General features: G+C 43.2%; 1 protein-coding gene across 4 annotated transcripts in view; it reads left to right on the top strand.

The window, feature by feature from the left end:
• Positions 1-19,015, top strand: part of LOC107396328 (unconventional myosin-XVIIIb) — a 60,102-nt gene that overhangs the window by 15,199 nt on the left and 25,888 nt on the right. For all 4 annotated transcript variants that reach the window (XM_070552204.1, XM_070552205.1, XM_070552206.1 and 1 more), the window contains exons 13-32: positions 1,972-2,133; positions 4,612-4,702; positions 5,463-5,655; positions 6,792-6,872; positions 7,710-7,830; positions 8,250-8,397; positions 8,887-9,070; positions 9,145-9,295; positions 11,050-11,159; positions 11,289-11,354; positions 11,437-11,565; positions 11,846-11,989; positions 12,442-12,531; positions 12,740-12,859; positions 13,009-13,114; positions 14,613-14,737; positions 14,822-14,976; positions 15,119-15,242; positions 17,492-17,692; positions 17,767-17,877. In XM_070552204.1, coding sequence (XP_070408305.1) covers positions 1,972-2,133; positions 4,612-4,702; positions 5,463-5,655; positions 6,792-6,872; positions 7,710-7,830; positions 8,250-8,397; positions 8,887-9,070; positions 9,145-9,295; positions 11,050-11,159; positions 11,289-11,354; positions 11,437-11,565; positions 11,846-11,989; positions 12,442-12,531; positions 12,740-12,859; positions 13,009-13,114; positions 14,613-14,737; positions 14,822-14,976; positions 15,119-15,242; positions 17,492-17,692; positions 17,767-17,877 — 2,612 coding nt within the window. The remainder of the gene's footprint in view (positions 1-1,971; positions 2,134-4,611; positions 4,703-5,462; positions 5,656-6,791; positions 6,873-7,709; positions 7,831-8,249; positions 8,398-8,886; positions 9,071-9,144; positions 9,296-11,049; positions 11,160-11,288; positions 11,355-11,436; positions 11,566-11,845; positions 11,990-12,441; positions 12,532-12,739; positions 12,860-13,008; positions 13,115-14,612; positions 14,738-14,821; positions 14,977-15,118; positions 15,243-17,491; positions 17,693-17,766; positions 17,878-19,015) is intronic.

Here is a 19,015-nt window from a genome sequence, read left to right on the forward strand (position 1 = left end):
TGCTATTAAAAACGTTGACTTTCTGAGAACACCCGTCAGTACTAACATTCACATTGATTTCTATGTACCTTTAAAACACAACTTTAATCAGAGCTGCTAACAAGGAAGTCACTGGAGGGCAGATACACGGAGGTGAGTGAATGCTGCTGCCTGCCGTTCTCTTTGTTTTTAACCCTCTCATGCTCAAAATACGTTTTGATGAAAGGACAAACAACTAAGTCCTTCAGGGGTACTTCTGAGTTAAAAAATGTTCATGAAACACGTATGTGGAGTAGCCAGGTGAGGTAGGTTTTAGGTTTTAACTTGCAAATCTGCAGCACTTGCCTCCAGAGGTTTAATCGTGATCTTCGTCTACAGAAGGTTTAGGATCAAATCCTTATTGTGAACAACTTCAGCAGGTTTAACAGCTCACAGTATTAAATGTTTACTTTATGTGCAAATATAAATGACCTAAACAGGAGCAAAAACATCATCGCTGGGATATACTGCTGTTGTGTCCTTGGGCAAGACACTTCACCCGACTTGCCTGTGTTAGTGGTGGTCAGAGGGGCCGACGGCGCCAAATGGCAGCCTCGCCTCTGTCAGACCTCCCCTGGGCGGCTGTGGCTACAAGCAGCTTACAATCACTAGCAGTGTGTGAATGTGAGAGTGTGTGAAAATGTCTTTGGGTGTCTAGAAAAGCGCTATATAAGTTCAATGCATTATTATTATATTTTAAGGAACTGTTCGCCTCACCTCCACTTTAGTATGAAACTAACATAAAATAAACAGACATTCAAATATCAAAAGAAAGGATTAAATGGAGTCAGTCTGAATGCACCTCAGTAAACAAACTTTCAGTCTGGTTGGTGCATGATTGGAAAATTCATGTTTGATAGCCAACACTAAATGAGTGTTCCAAATAACTGCACTGATGCTAAATTAAACTTTACAGTAATAATCAATCAAGTGTTAGTGCTTTGCAGGAGTCCTGGAGAGGCAAAAGGAGAAAATCAATGCCCTACCCCCACCGTTATCTCGGCGACCACCAGCAGTATTTAAACAGGAAGAAGAGTTACTAGGTAGGAGCTCTGGGCAGCTGGATGGTGCACATGACTGGAAACTGCTGGTGGATCTGGGCCAAAGGTTTTGCTTTCCACCTAAGATTGCATCTACCAGCCTAAGACCTGATATTGTGCTGTGGTCAGCAGCTCTTAAGACTGTTTACATCTTCTAGCTCACCGTACCTTGGGAGGATGCAGTTGAGGAGGCCTACGAGTGCAAGAAATTGAGATGCACTGAACTTTCAGCTGAAGCACAACAACATGGCTGGAAGACAAAGGTTTGACCTGTGGAGGTGGGATGCAGATTTGTAACCTTTGCAACATCAAGGCGAGCTTGTTGTGTGGGGCCAGGGTTATCGGGGGCAATGATGTCTCCAGAGAAGCTGAAAGGGGCAGCTGGTGGCTTTGGCTGAAAAGAAAGAACTGGCTGGGTTGATGGTGTCTTAGGGGTGTGCCTGGGACACTGGGAGTCATTGATGAACCCTCCGGAGACGCCGTGAGCCTAGCAGCACAACGTTGAGAAAGGAGGGCGTCCACTTGAGAACCCAGAGAGATGCCATCATTCAGCTGATTGTCCCACAGAATCAAAGCTGCAGGTCTTATGTATGCAAGTGGGGATTGTGACATCTAGTCCTTTGAATCAAATCTGTGAACATAGTTCCCACATAATGAATTACTTGATTTATTTTGTTGCTGCTGCCTTGAATCATTGGAGTTTCAAAAGGCTAACCTCTTTTAACTTCCTACGTTAGCGGCTAGCTGTGCTGCTAAACTATTGCTAGCAGCTTGTTTGTTTTTCTCTTCTTTTTTTTTTTATTTCTCCTAAGTCAGAGGTCTGCCACCTGCAGCTCTGGAGCCACAAGTGGGGAGAAGGGTTAAGGTTATTTCTGCTGTAACTGTTTTACTCTCTCTGTTTATGTCTTCACAGTGGGCAGGAGGCAGTTTGTGAACTTTGACAGTGCTCAGATGGCCAGCAGCGTGCTTGGGTGTGAGGGAGAGGAGTTTCACACGGCTGTGTTCAAACATCACCTGAGACAGCTGCTGCAGAGAGCCACCGGGGGCAGCAGAGAGAAAAACGAGCCAGAAGAAGGTCAGACTCAACATCAGAATAAACACGGGAAGGTCCAGACAGAGAGCAAAACTAAACCAAAAGGTCCGATAATCACTCATTAGCTGTCCCAAGAGACTGTGTCCATATCTAAACTCTCTAAAGCAAATAGGATGGATAGATAACAGTAAAAAATCAGAAGCAAACCACATCAAACCAGATGTTCAGTTTCATTAATCCATTTGGACACAAACTGTTACTTTTTATCACGATAGCCCACACATTATTATTGCTTTTAACTGTAAGACAAGCACTTCAATCCCAGACTGTATGCAGATTTTCTCTTGGTGAAACCCTAAAAATCTGAATAAAAATGTTTACTTTCACTTTTTTTAATCCTCAAACAAAATACATCTGTTACATCCGTATCTCAAAAACTCCCAAGATGTTAAGACAGCAAATCAAAAATTTCAAACTCTAATTGGTTGTCCAACTTGTCCATAAAAGACTAATATTGCCAGAAAATGCAAGTTGGTTTACTTTTTCCATATCTCTAAATGACAGCACTCCCAGCAGATCCCTGCGTGATCTCCTTTTCACAGTCTCCTACCTCGCTGGCTTCTTTTTATGCCGCTGTTTCTGTCTTCCTTGTTTTTTACCTTGTGATCTAGGTCTATAGGTATAACCGTTTACTTATGTTCTTACATATTTACAGTCTCAGTGTCTTTGGTTGGACATTGTGAAAAGTATGCTGTTCAAGGTTCAGTCATCCATACTGCCAAACCAGAATATTTAGTAGAAAGTAAACTGTGCTTCTTATGTTTCTTGACACATTTTTCTTAGCTGAGAAGGTTTTATGACTCAAAATGAAAAGTGTGTGGATATAAAGGTAATTCATTCACTCTGACCCTAAAAGTAGCCTAAATTCACCACTGATCCGGTCTCATTTACAACTTATTTAACACACAACAACCAAATGTAAAGAAAGCAAAGGTTCTCATGTGACCTGGTTAAAGTGTAGTGATTTTTCATAATGATGCCATTGTTCACAGACAGTGTTGGGAGTAACAGCGATTAAGTATAACAGTGTTACCAATGGCATTGTATTTTAGGTAATGGAGCAATCTAATTAATTACTTTTCCCATCGTGGCAACGGTCTTATCGACACTGGGCATGTAAAGTGGCGCGTTACTGCAGTGAAACGCAGCACAGACGGCCACACTAGTGATTTATCAGTCGTGCACAAAACTAGCCTGGAATGTAGACCATCATTTCCCAAAGCAAAATAATTTAGCTTAGCATGTCTTAGCTTATATTTACATTTATAGGATGGCTTGTCAGGCTAGCCAAAAATGGCTCTTAGAGCCGATCAGAGTGGGCTTCTTGGAGGAGATGGGGTGAGTGACAAACTTTCATCCTACCCAAGCTGGTGCTACAAATGGCAAAAATGAACACACAACACTAAACACAGCAGGGTGTTTGTTTGCAGATTGGAGGCAGGCCTATGTGTGCGTGAGGCGCCACACACACTACTGAGGGAGGGAGGTGGTGCACACAAAATGCCTGAGACAATTATTACATTGACATGATGGGATCTGTAAATCTTGGTGGGGACAAATCTGTAAAAGAAAAGGAAAGAACAACTAGCAGTGCTCCAAAAAGATGAGGAGTGAAAACAGGACTGACTCAACTAGAGGATACCAAGTATATGGCAAGCCATTTTAACATTTAATCAACAATTGGACCTCTCTGTAATTCCTACTTATATAGTAATAATTTAATTTATTCTAGTACTAATTTTATTTTTATTAGTAAAAACTACAAGACATCTGCAGCTATGTTGGTACTATAGAAATTATAATTAAGGATATCCATAATAACAACGCCACTAGTAGGAATAAAGTTTGAGATTTCTCAGAATCCCTAAAAACCTAAGGTGGCCTTTTTAACAGTTATTAGACAGACTGTATATGTGTTCCAGGTATCTATAATTATTTTGTTCCTAGTAGATATTAAGATATACATAGTATGTTCTTACTGAATGATTCAGATATTTGAATTGTCCTTCTAGAAAGTAAGAATCATTCAGTTATAAAAACATTAATGTTGTAGATATTATAGAATGGAACTGTGTTATAGCACATAAAAGTAACATCACAACTACTTAGCTTTGTAACTAATTACTTTAACAATGTGGTAACTGAGTTACTAACTCAATTAGTTTTTGGAAAAAGTAATTTGTAACTATAATAATTACTTTTTTAACATAAGATGCCCATCATTGTTCACAAGTACAGAAAAGTTGAATCAAAAACCATGAGGCCATTATGGCTCCTAATGAACCTCTTCTGATGTAAACTGCACGGTGATGGTGATGGTGTCAGAAGGATGACTTTATAGGAGTGAAGCCATGACAGAGATCTGAACATTGTGATGTGTTAGCGTGACACTGCCGTGTTGATGAAATCCCACGTTTACACTCATCTGGGAACAAAACCTCACATCTGACTTGTGTGCAGGTCCCCGTTTAACAGCTGCCCAGTGTGTCAGCGGAATGGCTGCCGGACTCTACGAAGAGCTTTTCACCGCCATAGTCTCACTCATCAACAGGTATGGGAACGGCTCCATTCAAGACCACATTTACTCAGCTGTAACTCAGAACCTCTCTACAGCAGCTCTTCCCTGAGCCGGGTAGTGGCTACAGGATACAGCAATAGAGCACGCCAAACACGGGCTTACTAAAACTTCACCACTGATGGGTCTTTTGCTGAATTAACCCCAGAAACATCTCCTGTTAAACAGCAGCAATGACAGGGATCTCTCCCTGTGACCATGGACGTAATTTTTTTTTTGGGGGGGGGGGGGGGGGGGCATGTCCCCCCCACTTTTTCCAAAGTCAAGCTTTGACCCCTGCACTTTTTACCATCCGAAAACAATATTACGCTATTTTAAATTGACACTGGTTGAGCTCTAGGACCAAGCAGAAAACAACCATTTGTGTTGAAGCCTGTTTCCCATTAGAACATACTGTAAAGATCCCCTCCCCCCCCCCCCCCACTTCTAAAGTGAAAATTACGTCCATGCCTGTGACCCAAATGTGGTAGTCAGATACTTATATCATATTTAATGTACACAAAATATCTGCTGATATATTTTCAGAAAAGCACATTGTGTCAAAATGCTCTAATTAGCTACTGATTACCAAAGGTATTTATTTAATAATCTAAAAGTTTTAGCTTCTGAAAGCCATAATTCACACTTTAATGTACTTATGGCATGAGCGCAATGCTTGTGTCGGTTAATTCCCTTACAGTTAAGAAGCAGCTGAGTTTAACTTGTACTAATGACCATGGATGTGTTTTGTGAGCAGAGCTCTGAGCTGTGAGCAGCTGGCGCTGGCCTCTGTGACGGTGGTGGACACTCCAGGTCTGAGAAACCCCAGACACTCAGCAGAGGAGCGGGGAGCCAGCTGGTCTGAGCTCTGCCACAACTATCTGCAAGAGCGGCTGCTGGAGCATTACCACTCACACACCTTCACACACACGCTGGAAAGATACGCACAGGTACCCACCCACACCCTCGCTCACCGTTGCAGTGAAAGTGCGAGATGCACAACTTTCCACAGACATCAGGGAAAGCGTCAGATACAAAGTAATAGGAAGTACAACAGGAATGTGTGCGCTGGACTGAAAAGAAAACAGATGAATACAAATTCAATGATCAAATTAAAGGCAACGAGACAAAAAATAAAGGTGGAACTTGTATGCAAACATGTTAAAGGTACTGCTCAGAGGTATATTTCCTCTGTGTGAAACATAATGAAAGGTCCCCTGGGAAAAAAAGATCTGGATTCTACGGCTGGATTAATGAAAAATATAATGTCTTAAAAAAATAAAAGTTTCTGGTCGTAGAACCTCCCATCGTCTAATTAAGCACAGGGCCGTTGCCTCAGAAACTAAACATAACGCATGTTTTTACACGTTAGCATCATGGCAGGGGACAATGTTTCATCAGAGTCTGATATTAAATGAAAAATCTTTTTTTTTTAAAATACTAAACTGATCTTCTGATGCACCTGTAACTTTAGGTCCCCCACTGCAGAAAGGTGACCTCCAGTAAAGTCCCATCCCAGCACAAAGAGTCAGCCAGAACAAGGATGATATGTAACACGCTGGCTCCCAATCAGTAGTGATAGGCTCATCTTTGTTCTGAGGTTGCTGTGGTTTATTATTGTTGCAGCGGTGCATCAGGGTCTAGTGTTTCTACAACATGGAGCCAGCACACACAAGAATCATTGGCTCAGAGTTAGAGGCAGGACTCACTGGACTCATGCCAAGTTTACAACCTCTTCTTGCCATCAGTACTTATTTAACATAAGATGATCATGTGTCAGTTTGCATTGAGTAAATAATTAACACCGCTACATTCAACACAACTTAAAACCAAAATAGAGAATAAAGCATAATAGCCACTTTACATTCAAACCATCTCCTCTTATCCAACAAGTAATGCTCATGTTCTTTATGTTATAAAGCATCCTTCTTTATAGAGGCTTGGATTTTCAGAAGCTACATGTTATGATTTAACAGCTCCACGTGTGTGTGTGTGTGTGTGTGTGTGTGTGTGTGTGTGTGTGTGTGTGTGTGTGTGTGTGTGTGTGTGTGTGCGTGCGTGCGTGCGTGTGCGTGATCTGGTGCAGGAGAATATCCACATGGAGTTTGAGTGTCCAGGGAGCAACGTAGGTGAAGTTGTGTCTGCCATCGATCAGCCTCCTCCCCAGGTATGACCACGCTCACGGGCACACACACTTATGTACACGCATGCACGCACGCACGCACGCGCGCACGGACGCGCGCACACACACACACACACACACACACACACACACACACACACACACACACACACACACACACACACACACACACACACACACTAAACTGGTGTTAAAAGATATCTTGTCCTTTACTTGAATTTTGATTTCACATTAAGTCTATAGGTTAAATCAGCTAAAGAGAAACTTCACAGAAAAATCATTTTTACTTATTATTTTCAAAAATAATCAGTCACTTTGAGTTTTTCATGCAAGTTGAACATGAAAATAGTCTCCTACACCTATCTCCTGCATTAGCTTCTGATGGAAAATAGACAGTGAAACTCTAGGATTAAAAAAGTCTGACAGATCTACGTCACACTGTAACTTAACATTCATGGACTCACCCATCTTGACTCATGACGGGGATGGTTGTTGTTGTTTTAGCTTCCAGGAAACAGCAGAGAGCGTCTCAGCTAGTAGAAGCTAACTGTTAGCATTAGCAACTCCACCTCACAGCAAAACTCCTCCAGGCTTGTGTTATTTGTGGAGATAAAACACACACGTTGTAAAGCAGAGTAAGTGGTGTGTTCGGGTTGATGTCCAAATATCAGGAAATAAGACTCCAAATCCTGCTGTCTGAACAGGATCTCCTCTGACTTATTTCTCTGTGCTGAAATAGGAGCACCAGAGCTTTTTTCCTCCAGAGTGGACTCACAAGGCTTTCGTTTGTCAAACCTTTGTGGCTCATTTTCTTTTTCTTCTTTAAAAAAAAATCATAGTGTCTCTCTCTGTGTATTCCAGGTCCGGTCAGCAGATGGAGACCCCAGAGGTCTACTGTGGGTTCTGGATGAGGAGATGGTGACACCTGCCTCCAGTGAGAGCAGTGCCCTGGAGAGGGTCAGCCATTACTACAGCAATACCGGTAAATGTAAATCACACACACACACACACACACACACACACACACACACACACACACACACACACACACACACACACACACACACACACACACACACACACACACACACACACACACACACGCATGCACGCACGCACGCACACACACACACTTGTATTTATATGCTTGTGTGGACCTCCATTGACTCCATTGTAATGACTCCACTGTGCCTAACCCATACCATAACCTAAACTAAAAGTTAATTAGCACCATACCTCTAAAACCAAGTTTTAGGGTGCTCCACGGTGTGTGGACCAGAAAAATGTCCCCACAATGTGAAAATGTCCACACATTACAGGTTAACGTTCAAATGTGTCCCCTTAAACCTATAAAGACAAGTACACACCCACGGGATGCTGTGTACATGTGTGTCTCTGCAGTGCGTCAGTGTGAGCAGCCGCTGCAGTGTGAAGTCAACCACCTGATGGGTCATGACCCCGTCCGCTACGACCTCACAGGATGGTTTGGTTTGATCCAGAACAACCCATCTGCTGTCAACGCCACTGCTCTGCTCCAGAACTCCACTATGTGAGTCTGTCTGAAGGCCCAGGAGGCCGACCTGTCTGTTGGTGATAAATGAAAAAAATCATCACAGCTATCTTTAAACAATAGATGGAAATATCTCTGTCCTAAAAGACCATAAGAGGGGTATGAAACTTGAAAAAACTTACCTCAAAAGTTCTCTGTTCTCCACAAAACTAGATCATTAAAAACGTCTGTTACCCTAAAAAAGAACATAAGTTACCCTGCCAGCCCTGTCTGCTCCTCTCAGCATCACTTCCACATTATAGACAGTAAATCCCAAAATGAAGGGGATATTGAAAATGAATCCTGACCAGTGGAAATATCAGAAAGGTTTTATTTTTAGTTGATTTCAGCAAAAAAATCAAACTCAGGTGGAACAGATGGAAGCAGTTTTTGCTTTGGCTGTTCTATCTGTTTAAAAAATGGTGACGAGATGTGTTGTTAGCTCAATGCTTGGTAGCTTCCTGACATGCTGACCATCTACTTCCTCAGAGCAGCGGTGAAGTCCATGTTCACCCCCAAGATCTCGCTGCCCCCTCTGTGCCGAGGTCTGGGGGGACTGGAGGGTGGCAGCCAGCGCGCCCTGCAGAGAAACAGCACAATCAGGAAAACTTTCAGCGGCGGGATGGCAGCGATACGCAGACACTCCCCGTGTATAGCTGTGAAATTACAGGCTGTGAGTAACCAGGCACTGCCAGGATGTGCTGACAAATGTAACGGGGTTCATCTTCTCACTTTTCTCTTCCACAGGATGCTCTGATAAACCTGATCCGTAGAACGAGACCGGTCTTCCTGCAGTGCTTGAGTTCAAAGGCGGACAATGGAAGTTTTGACGTCCCCGCTGTTAGAGCACAGCTGCAGTCCACTCACATCCTGGCGGCACTTCAGCTTTATCGTACAGGTCTGCATTTTCACACCCATACAGGTTTGCGGGGTAGGGGTGGCCCAGAATTTAGAGGATGTTGGTTTTAGCTAAGTTTGCTGCTTCAGTGTTTGGAGACCTTCTGCCAGATGTTTTTATTGTTACTGCAGTATACAGGTGAACCTGGAAACATTAAAATATGGTGCAAAAGTTCATTTATGTCACGAATTCTGATGTTAAACTAATATATGAGATGGACTTATTACATGCAAAGTCTTTATTTGTTATAATTGTGATGGAATGTCTAACAGCTTATGAAAACCCCACAATCAAAATCTCAGACAATTAGAGTCTTGTGAAAAGGATGGATGAGCTGCCACCTTCCCGTGGTGGAGGGGTTTGAGTCTCCCAATGATCTTAGGAGCTAAGTTATGGCTCTGGTAGGATCACCCATGGCAAACAGGTCCTAGGTGAGGGATCAGACAAAGTGCAGCCCACAGACCCTTTATGAAGAACAAGACAATGAAAACAGTGTTCCCTCGCCCGGACACGGGCCACTGGGCCCCCCCTCTGGAGCCATGCTGGGTTTTTAACCACGGAGCCCGGCCGGACAAAGCCCGAAGAGGGAACGTGAGCCCCTGTTCCCATAGGCTCACCACTTGTGGGAGGGGTCAAAGGGGTGGTAGCCGAAGGCGGGGACCTTGGCATTAGAGATTTGTAGAGATTAGATTTGAATAAAGCTAAAGCTGCCAAAGTGTTAAATGGCATTTGTCACAGAATAGAGTCAAAACATACGGTAAACACACATAAATACAATACCACACAACGCAGCCGCAAGACGCTCTGCACGTTTCTAAACTCTGGTACTGAAGGGTCTTCATGCAGCTTTTTACACTCCTGGAGTGTGTGTGTGTGTGTGTGTGTGTGTGTGTATGTGTGTGTGTGTGTGTGTGTGTGTGTGTGAGAGAGAGAGAGAGAGAGCCCCTGTTTGTAATTTTAGGTAAAAAAAATCCATGTGTGGGCTAAAATCAGGCCTAAAATTTGAAGCTTTGTTGACTTCTAATCTTTGTTTTCGACAGCTAAGTGCTGAATAGAAGTCTGCTTTTAAACAAGATTGAAAAGAAAATGTTTTGTTCCCATTTTTACAAAAACAATTATTGAGGTTTAAATATCTGATATTTCTCCTAAGTATGATGGCACAATATGAAATATCTGAACATGAGCAGTGCTGCTGCTGGGTTTCTTGCTGGGTTTGACTGAATGTCCAGGTCAGTCTCAGACTTCTGTGTGACCTTGTGGAAATTAAATCTAATATTAAACCTGAGAGCCGTGTTAAAACTGGCAGCCCACACTCCACCTCTGGAGGGGGTTTTGCATTTAGGCCCACTCTGTACAGTCCCTATCTGGACCAGCGATGGGCTGCTGAGTAAACAGCAAGCTCAGCACAAAACTTTAGAGCAAAGCTGAGAGAGTTTAGCAGATTATTGCATTAAAATGTTGCTGATCTGGTGAACCGGTTCTCTGCTGAGCTCAACAGGAAATACTTAACTTCCAGTCTGTGTCGAGTCGGCACGACTAGAATGATGCAGCTGAAATGTGATTAATAATCTTATTGATAGATACATTACGGGTCTTTCATTAGTGCACAATCTGAATCATGTCCACCTAATCATCTGCATCATTTTATTAATTATTCTACAACATCTACAAAGTTTAATGTTGACATTACACCTACTGGTGCATTTTAAGACAAAAGTGGGATGAGTCCTGGGTGTTTTTCTCTCTGCCTGCAGGTTATCCAGAGCACATGACCCTGAGTGACTTCAGGTGCCATTTTCAGGCTTTATGTCCTCCAATCATGAAGCGTTATGCCTCCATGTTTGTCAGCCATGATGAGAGGAAGGTAGGGAGGCGAGTGTCATCAGCTCACTCTTATAAACATATAAGTTCAGGATAATTGGCTGTGTGTGTGTGTGTGTGTGTGTGTGTGTGTGTGTGTGTGTGTGTGTGTGTGTGTGTGTGTGTGTATCAGGCAGTAGAGGAGCTGCTGGTTGAACTGGATGTGGATAAGAAGAGCATCATCCTGGGTTCCAGCAGGGTAAGACACACGTTTGGATTCGGATACCAACATGGATCCAGCTCAGTAAGGACTGGTGGATCCTCTGCCTGCTGTGTTTTAGGTGTTCATGAAGCGAGGCGTTCTGCTGTCGCTGGAGCAGCAGAGGGACCAGCAGGTCACCGGCTGGCTGGTTCATCTACAGGCAGCCTGCATGGGACACCTGGCCAGGCAGAGATACAGAAAACTCAAGGTCAGTTGGTGTTTGTTCTGCCCTGCTGACTATTCTCTGATCTGTACACACTCATTAACTATGGTTAATTTGCGTCTGTCCAGCTGTTCATGAGATAATCAACTGAGCAGTGGAAGTGAAAAGGTTTTCCTGTTATACAGTTATTTATAATTCACTTAGACCTTGTTAGCTTTGTGGCTTAAATGTTGAAATATTGCTTGTGAGTATCAGTCAAATAGCTAAGTTTTATCTGAGGCAAAGCATTTTACGTGTGTGTGTGTGTGCGCGCGCGTGTGTGTAGGCACAGCAGATGGCGATTCGATGTCTTCAGAGGAACTTACGAGTCCTGAGGGTTGTGGCCACGTGGAGCTGGTGGAAGCTTTTCTGCAAACTTCGTCCTATGCTTGACGTCAACATGGACAATGAAAGACTCAGGACCAAGGAGGTACACACAACCAGTTGTTTAAAAAGCAAGTCACCCCCCTACCAGAGTATTACTCCACCCACACTTCCTGTTTCAAAAAATGCTCCAAAAAGAGGCGTTGCCTGGTGGACTGAGAGGGCTGCACTGTGGCAGTTACTGACAGCACCCTCATTATTAAGTCCTGATCGATAGATTAATCACAAATGATCAGCCTGGGTGCTACAGTCATTTGGAACACAATGAAACATTATCCTCCAGTCCAAAATGAGGCAGGTGTAGTAAAGCTGTAACAACAAGCAAGCATTTAGAAAACATACACGCTGATAAAACTAAGAGAGTGGGTCAGGGACAGCCTCTGAATCTAACAGGTGGTCTCAGGGATGATAGAAACAACATATATCCAACAAGTGTTTTACATTGTGGGGCTTCAACCACGCAGCAGTTAGATGTGCTTTGTTCTCCATTTTGGGCAGGATGAGATCTCAGCTCTGAGGCACCGCCTGGAGAAATCAGAGAAGGAGAGGAACGAGCTGAGGCAGGCAGCAGACAGCCTGGAGACCAAGGTTTGGGCTCACACACACACACACACACACACACACACACACACACACACACACACACACACACACACACACACACACACACACACACACACACACACACACACACACACACACACACACACACACACACACACACACATACATCCACGCACACACACACACTCGTGCGCACACACACACAAGTTGATATTGCAATATCTTTGCGTAGGTTACAGCTGTGACATCTGAGCTAAGCGATGAGCGTTTCCGTGGAGATGCGGTGGGTCAGGCTCTGGATGTGGAGAGGGCAGAGAGACTTCGCCTCGGCAGGGAGAACAAAGAGCTTCAGGTAGCTCCACTTACCTGGTTGTCACCAACGACTTCGTGAATCCTGAGTGACAGGAAGGTCTGGTTAGATCATGGCTGTTTCCTCAGATGTCTTTCCTAAACCAATTGCTTATTCTTTGTTGTCCAACATGTGACTTCTTTCAAATGGAGGTTCGACTAGACCAGTGTAAAGTTACCATAGAAACGCTGGAAAAGCAGCTGGAGGAGGAGAAACAGAAAGCTCAGGTTGCTGCAAGTCAGAGAGGAGCTGCAACAGGTAAAGTCTGTGTTTCTGTGCTTTTCAGGAGTATTAACTGGTGAAAAGATGAAAGCAAAACTCATTTATAGCTTTGTGCTTTTGTGTTTACCAGGTTATAAGGAGTGATCTTAATTTGTTATTTTTAAGTGTTTGCAGACTGATGCAGCAAACATATTGATTTGGATTAGGTTCTTTTTGATCGATTGACTGTTAAAACAGCCAGAGAAGACCTGGCTGACATAGATTTAATGTCACAGTTTAAAGGGGACAGTTTTTGCAGAACTCATCTTTAGCATTCTTTTGTGCAGCCATGTGGGTCTCTACTGCCTCTATAAACACTCCAAGCATGAAAAAAAAATCTGTACATCCATTTTCTGTCAGTGTTTGGTTTGAGGAATGACTCGCCTAAAAAAGCTGTTTCAGAAAAATGCCCCATTTGTGATGTCACAATCTGGAAAGTTAGAAACCACCTTTCAAGTGCAGAGAGAGCTATGCTGCTGGAGGAGTTGCGACTCTGAGACCCTTCCAGATATCTGAGCTTCTCAGCATATAGCAGCCTGAATGGGGATGGGTGGGCGTGGCCAGCTAAGGCTTAGATTCTTCCAGTTACAGAGCCCTGAAATGGCTCATTCTAGAAGGCGCTGAAACTTTCAAGAATAAAACAGCTGAAATAGCTCATAAACGTTTGGTAGCAACCACTGAACTATTCTAACTTAAGAAACGTAAAGTGTCCCCTTCAAATGAAAAGAAGAGGTTTTTATGTGAATGTTGTGTTGGATGGGCGGAGTGGCTAGGGTCACCTAAAGATCAGGTTTAGAGAGGGTGTTGTGTGAGGGGCAGATTTCAGAGTGATCGAAGCACTAGTGCTTTCATCCCAACCTCAGGATCTGGCAATGAAAACCAGTATTTCAGCACCAACTCTCAGCTGGACCAGAGGAAAGAAGATCCCATCATTAAGAGTTGAAGGCAGGCTCTTGTAGACTACCAATTCTGCTTGAAATCTCTGAGTTTGTTTTGCTTTAGCCATGCTTGATCCAAGACAGATTTCTCAAATTCTGCAGAAGCATTTTAATCACTTATTGATTCAAATCAAGCATGCAAAAGCACAGGAACCTCTCAATGTTAAACGTGTAAAATATGAAGACTCAGTACTCAGTGACTATGATCATCATAAAAATAAAGGAGCCAAACATTAAACCTAGTGGCACTCCTGTGGATACAGCATTTTGTAAATTGTCTGAAAGGATCCATGGGAAAACTACTTGAGGTGTTTGGCAAGTCTCTCCAAAAGGAACATAACACAATACAGTTTTAGGGTTAGGATTAGATAGAAATCAACACCTTAATCTGTTTGGATGCCAATAAGAAGTCTTATGAAAGAAGTCAAAAACAAACCAAAGGTGAGTGGCCTCAACTGTGGAACAGCTGTCTGGAAGAATTTTAAATAGTGGACAAAACAAATTTCACACTGGTTATCGTCCTTGACAAAGTCACGCCCATCTGCTCTGTCCAACAGAAAGTGAGCTGGCCATGCAGCTGGAGTGCTGCCACACGGAGGTGGAATTTGTCCGCAGACGTCTGAGGCAGACGGAGGAAAAGCTGGAGACAGAGAAGCAGACTAGACAACAGCTCGATACCAAGGTGAGGCAGGTCACAGCAACGTGCACAGCAGCGCTGATGGCAGATTAAATATCTGGACTTAATGACACTTGTGCGTGTGTGCAGGTGGTGACTCTGCAGGCCCAGCTGGAGCAGTCCAGGAGGACTCTGACCGAGCAGAAACGTCACTGTCGCCGCGTGACCTCCGACTTCCAGGATGCCCGAGTGCTCACTGACAGTCTCCAGAGCCGCATGCACGAACTGGAGCGCAAACAGAGGAGGTTCAGTTCCTTCTGTGACGTGAACAATGTTAATTTAGTCTAGTGGACTCATGAATCTCCCACAGCTCTTAAATACCCTCTAACTCCTGCTAGCCTGACTGTGTGTATGTATGCGTGTGTGTGTGTGTGTGTACTGATGCAGGTTTGATAATGAGTTGGCTCAGGCTCTGGAGGAGGCCAACAATGAGAGGGAGCAGAAGGAAAAAGCTTTCCAGGAAAACACGGCTCTGGGGACTGAAGTATTCAACTTGCGCCGCAGCCTGCAGGTGTGTTAGACTTCATCTGTAAACTCTCTCTCTCTCTCTCTCTCTCTCTCTCTCTCTCTCTCTCTCTCTCTCTCTCTCTCTCTCTCTCTCTCTCTGTGTGTGTGTGTGTGTGTGTGTGTGTGTGTGTATGCGTATGTGTGTTTAAATCAAGCAAAGCCCTGTTCACATGGCAGGATTTTTCAATTTTCAAACATGAGAGTACAAATGTGGTGATGAAATACAATCACATAAAGACCAGTTTTGGTCCTACAGTGTGTGGTGTCGGTTTAGAGTTAGGGCCCAAATACCACACACTACACATGAGCTGATTTCACTCATGGACATTTTCTTGTCAGACAGGAAATCTTGCGAGATCAAACATGACTTCGATGTAAACAGGAACGTGCAGCATACTTCTGTCCCCTTGCTTTCTGATTGGCTACAGGTCGCATTTAATAGGTAGCACGTTCATTTGTCCCCGAAAATCACACCAAGTCAATCCAAGATGTTTGAAAGCTCGCATTTATGATCTGAGCGGTCCCAACATGCTTTTGTGCAAACCAGAGCACTGTTAACTCACCACACAATAGGATTATCTGCTGCGATTATCTTCAGAGTTGTTACGTAATTGTGTGCATCCTCAAGACTTTTGGAAGAAGAGGAGCAGGTCGAAAATCAGGTATCCTTCCATGTGAACCAGGGTTAAACCAAATTGCACTTCTCATCGTCAAAGCCTGAAGGTTTTGTTTCTGGTGCGTCTATGGCAGTGACTGGTGCTAAATCAGAGCATCCTAAGATTCAGGCCCAGCATCACAGAAGGATTGTACATATTTGGAGTGAAAATCTGGGTTTTGCACCTCCATCTATTTCACAAAGCACTCAAAATAGGATACAGAATTTGTGCCTTTTTCTGTGCTACAACAAGGAGCATATTCAGGTGCGATTTATTAGCATTTAAACCAGGTTTTATGCAGCATTTAAATGAAAACCAACCTGTGTTTATGTTAATTAGGACTGAGGCAGAAGGCAGTTAATTCTCAAATACCTGAGCTGTTTGCAGCACACATGTAGTGTGGCATATCTCCAGAGAGCTAGTGAGAACTGTGTCTCAGGAGAAGGAACCCATGAAGAGAGTTTCTGCTGTCCTCAGAAAAGTAAGGCTGATGTGTCAGATTAAGTCAGACCTGTCTTCTCCATCCATCCATTTTCATCCACTTATCCAGAATCAGGTGGTGGAGGCAACAGCCTAAGTAGAGAGGCCCAGACTTCCCTCTCCCACTTGGGCCAGCTCGTCCAAGGGAATCCTAAGGCGTTCCCTGGCCAGCTGAGAGACAATCCCTCCGGGGTGTCCTTGGTCTTCCTTTAGGCCTCCTCCTGGTTGGACGTGTCCGGAAAACCTCACCAAGGAGGCAGCATCCTAATCAGATGCCTGAGCCACTTCAACTGGCTCCTCTCGATGTGGAAAATCAGCAGATCTACTCCGAGCCCCTGCCGGATGATCAAGCTTCTCACCCTATCTCTAAGGGAGAGCCCAGCCACCCTGCTGAGAAAACTCATTTTGGCTGCCTGTATCTGTCTTTTCCTGTTTTAATTTGTTAGGTGAAAATATAAAAGTGCTTTGAAGTGCTGGTCAGGAAAGGTAAAAAATGCCGGTTACTGATCTAGAAAAATAACCCTGAACATAGTTCCTTCCCGAGAAGGACTTGGACCTGGAGCTCATTTCAGAAAATATTTTGTTGTCCTTTCTCCGTCACTTCTTTTCTGTGTTATATAAATAATCCTGAACTCGACTGTGCAGTGAGGAGAATTGTGATCGGATGCCAAATAATGCCAATTGCTCAAGTCTGCAGACCTTCATGGGTGATTTTATTTGTGTTATCTTTAAAACGAAGCAGGAGCAGACGATGCACAATGAAGCCCAACACAAGCTTGATGCATTTGAGCCTTACTCCTGTTTCATGTAGAACATTAATAGATATCAGAAAATCTTGTGTAGATGGATCAATCAGAGACAGCCATATGAAGTACATCATGTGCAGGCAGCAGCACACTTTTTTAATCACTTTAAGACTCATACTTCATGCTTGCCAAGATGATAAAATGGTGTATTTCATATTAATTAATCAAGACGATCAACATCAGCATTCAAAAGCTCTGAAAGTGCATCTGTTCTAGCTGTTTATGAGTGTTTCCGTTAACAAATTCCAACTATTTTTCTAACATTTTAGTTAATTTGCACATATCTGCTTGCAACATGTGTGTTTGTGCAGGAGAACCAGTTGGAGGTGAACCGTCTGCAGAAGCAGAAGGATGAGCTGTGTGCTCAGATCCGAGACCTGAGCCTGCCTGTTGATCTGGCCTCAGACTCCATACCAGACCTGAAGAAGCAGCTCCGCCTTTTGGAAAGCCAAGCTAGTGAGAGAGCCGAGGAAATCACTTCTCTCTCAGCTAAAGTCCAGCAGCAGCAACAGGTGCTCGCACTGATGCGACCAGACAGACTTCTCTTCCTGCTGGTCTCACCGCTTCTGCTTCATTTCTCTGACAGGTCCACATGCGGTTTGAGATCGAGATGGAGAGGATGAAGCAGATCCATCAGAAGGAGCTGGAAGACAAAGAAGAGGAGTTAGAGGATGTTCACAAGTCCTCTCAGAGACGGGTGGGTTCAGCTTTCAGGTGATGTGTGTCATTTAGGAAACTAACAAACTAACCCCGGCAGGGTGGAAACACGGCTAGTCTCCTAGATGTTGGGATCGGCTGCATTAACTCAGACAAAAACAGCTCATCTTCACAACTCTTTGTTTCTTCCTCTGCCATAATGAGATAGAGGAAAGGGTGCATTTTTCACAGACTGCGCCACAGAAGCAGAGGTGAACAATCGGTGCAGCTTGTGAACAGTCCGACTGGCTTTGGGTCACTGTTTTTCTTACAAGCAGTGGTGTGCCTAGAATTCCTTGGGGTGGGCAGATAGGGACACAAAATAGACAAGGGTGGGACATGTAAACGACTCATGACTTAAAAAAATTGTATGTATATTTTTGTATTACAATGCATGAGTCATAATCTAATTGCCTACTACAAACAAAGATAAAGTCGCAGCACAATACCAATGGTGCACTTTTGTCAATAGTATCTAATAAAAATTTTCCATGAATAAATTTATTATGATAAAATTGGGACTTTCATTGTAAAGTCAGGATTCTTTCAGAAAAGAGAGGAGGGGCCACTTTGGATGAGGTAGATGTCCTTTACAGACGTTTTAGTGCATTTTAACTTTTTGTTAATTTGTAATTATTTAAACATTTTTCAACTAACAACAGAAATAAGTGAGTTTTAAAACCTAAAAAACATCAACGAAATAACATCAACAACAAGAAATGAAATGAGTGTTTTGTTTGAACCCAGCATCTGAATTTCAGAAATGTTTTGGAGCGTGAATCGTTCTCAGTTTAATGCTGAAAATACAAAATAATAAAACACACATCCACATGTCATCTTATATTGTTTCTAAATGTTTTCCTGTCTCACTTTTAGCCAAAAGCATGTTGTCTGCTTTTACGCTGTGAATTCTTCCCATTCTCATTTTCTTAATGACACATAATGTAAAGGGGAGACATTAAAATCCAAATGCTGGGATGAACTCAAAAATAAATAGTGAAAGAAAAGAAATACTACAGATGAAACAACACATACTCACAATGACTCTTTAATAAAATATATAAAATGTAAACAATAAAAATGTTTAGATGGAAAAACAATTAAACAGACGATAGATAAATAAACTAAATAAATAATAC

Source organism: Nothobranchius furzeri, chromosome 6 (genome assembly GCF_043380555.1).
Source record: "Nothobranchius furzeri strain GRZ-AD chromosome 6, NfurGRZ-RIMD1, whole genome shotgun sequence".
In the NCBI taxonomy this organism is placed as follows: domain Eukaryota; kingdom Metazoa; phylum Chordata; class Actinopteri; order Cyprinodontiformes; family Nothobranchiidae; genus Nothobranchius; species Nothobranchius furzeri.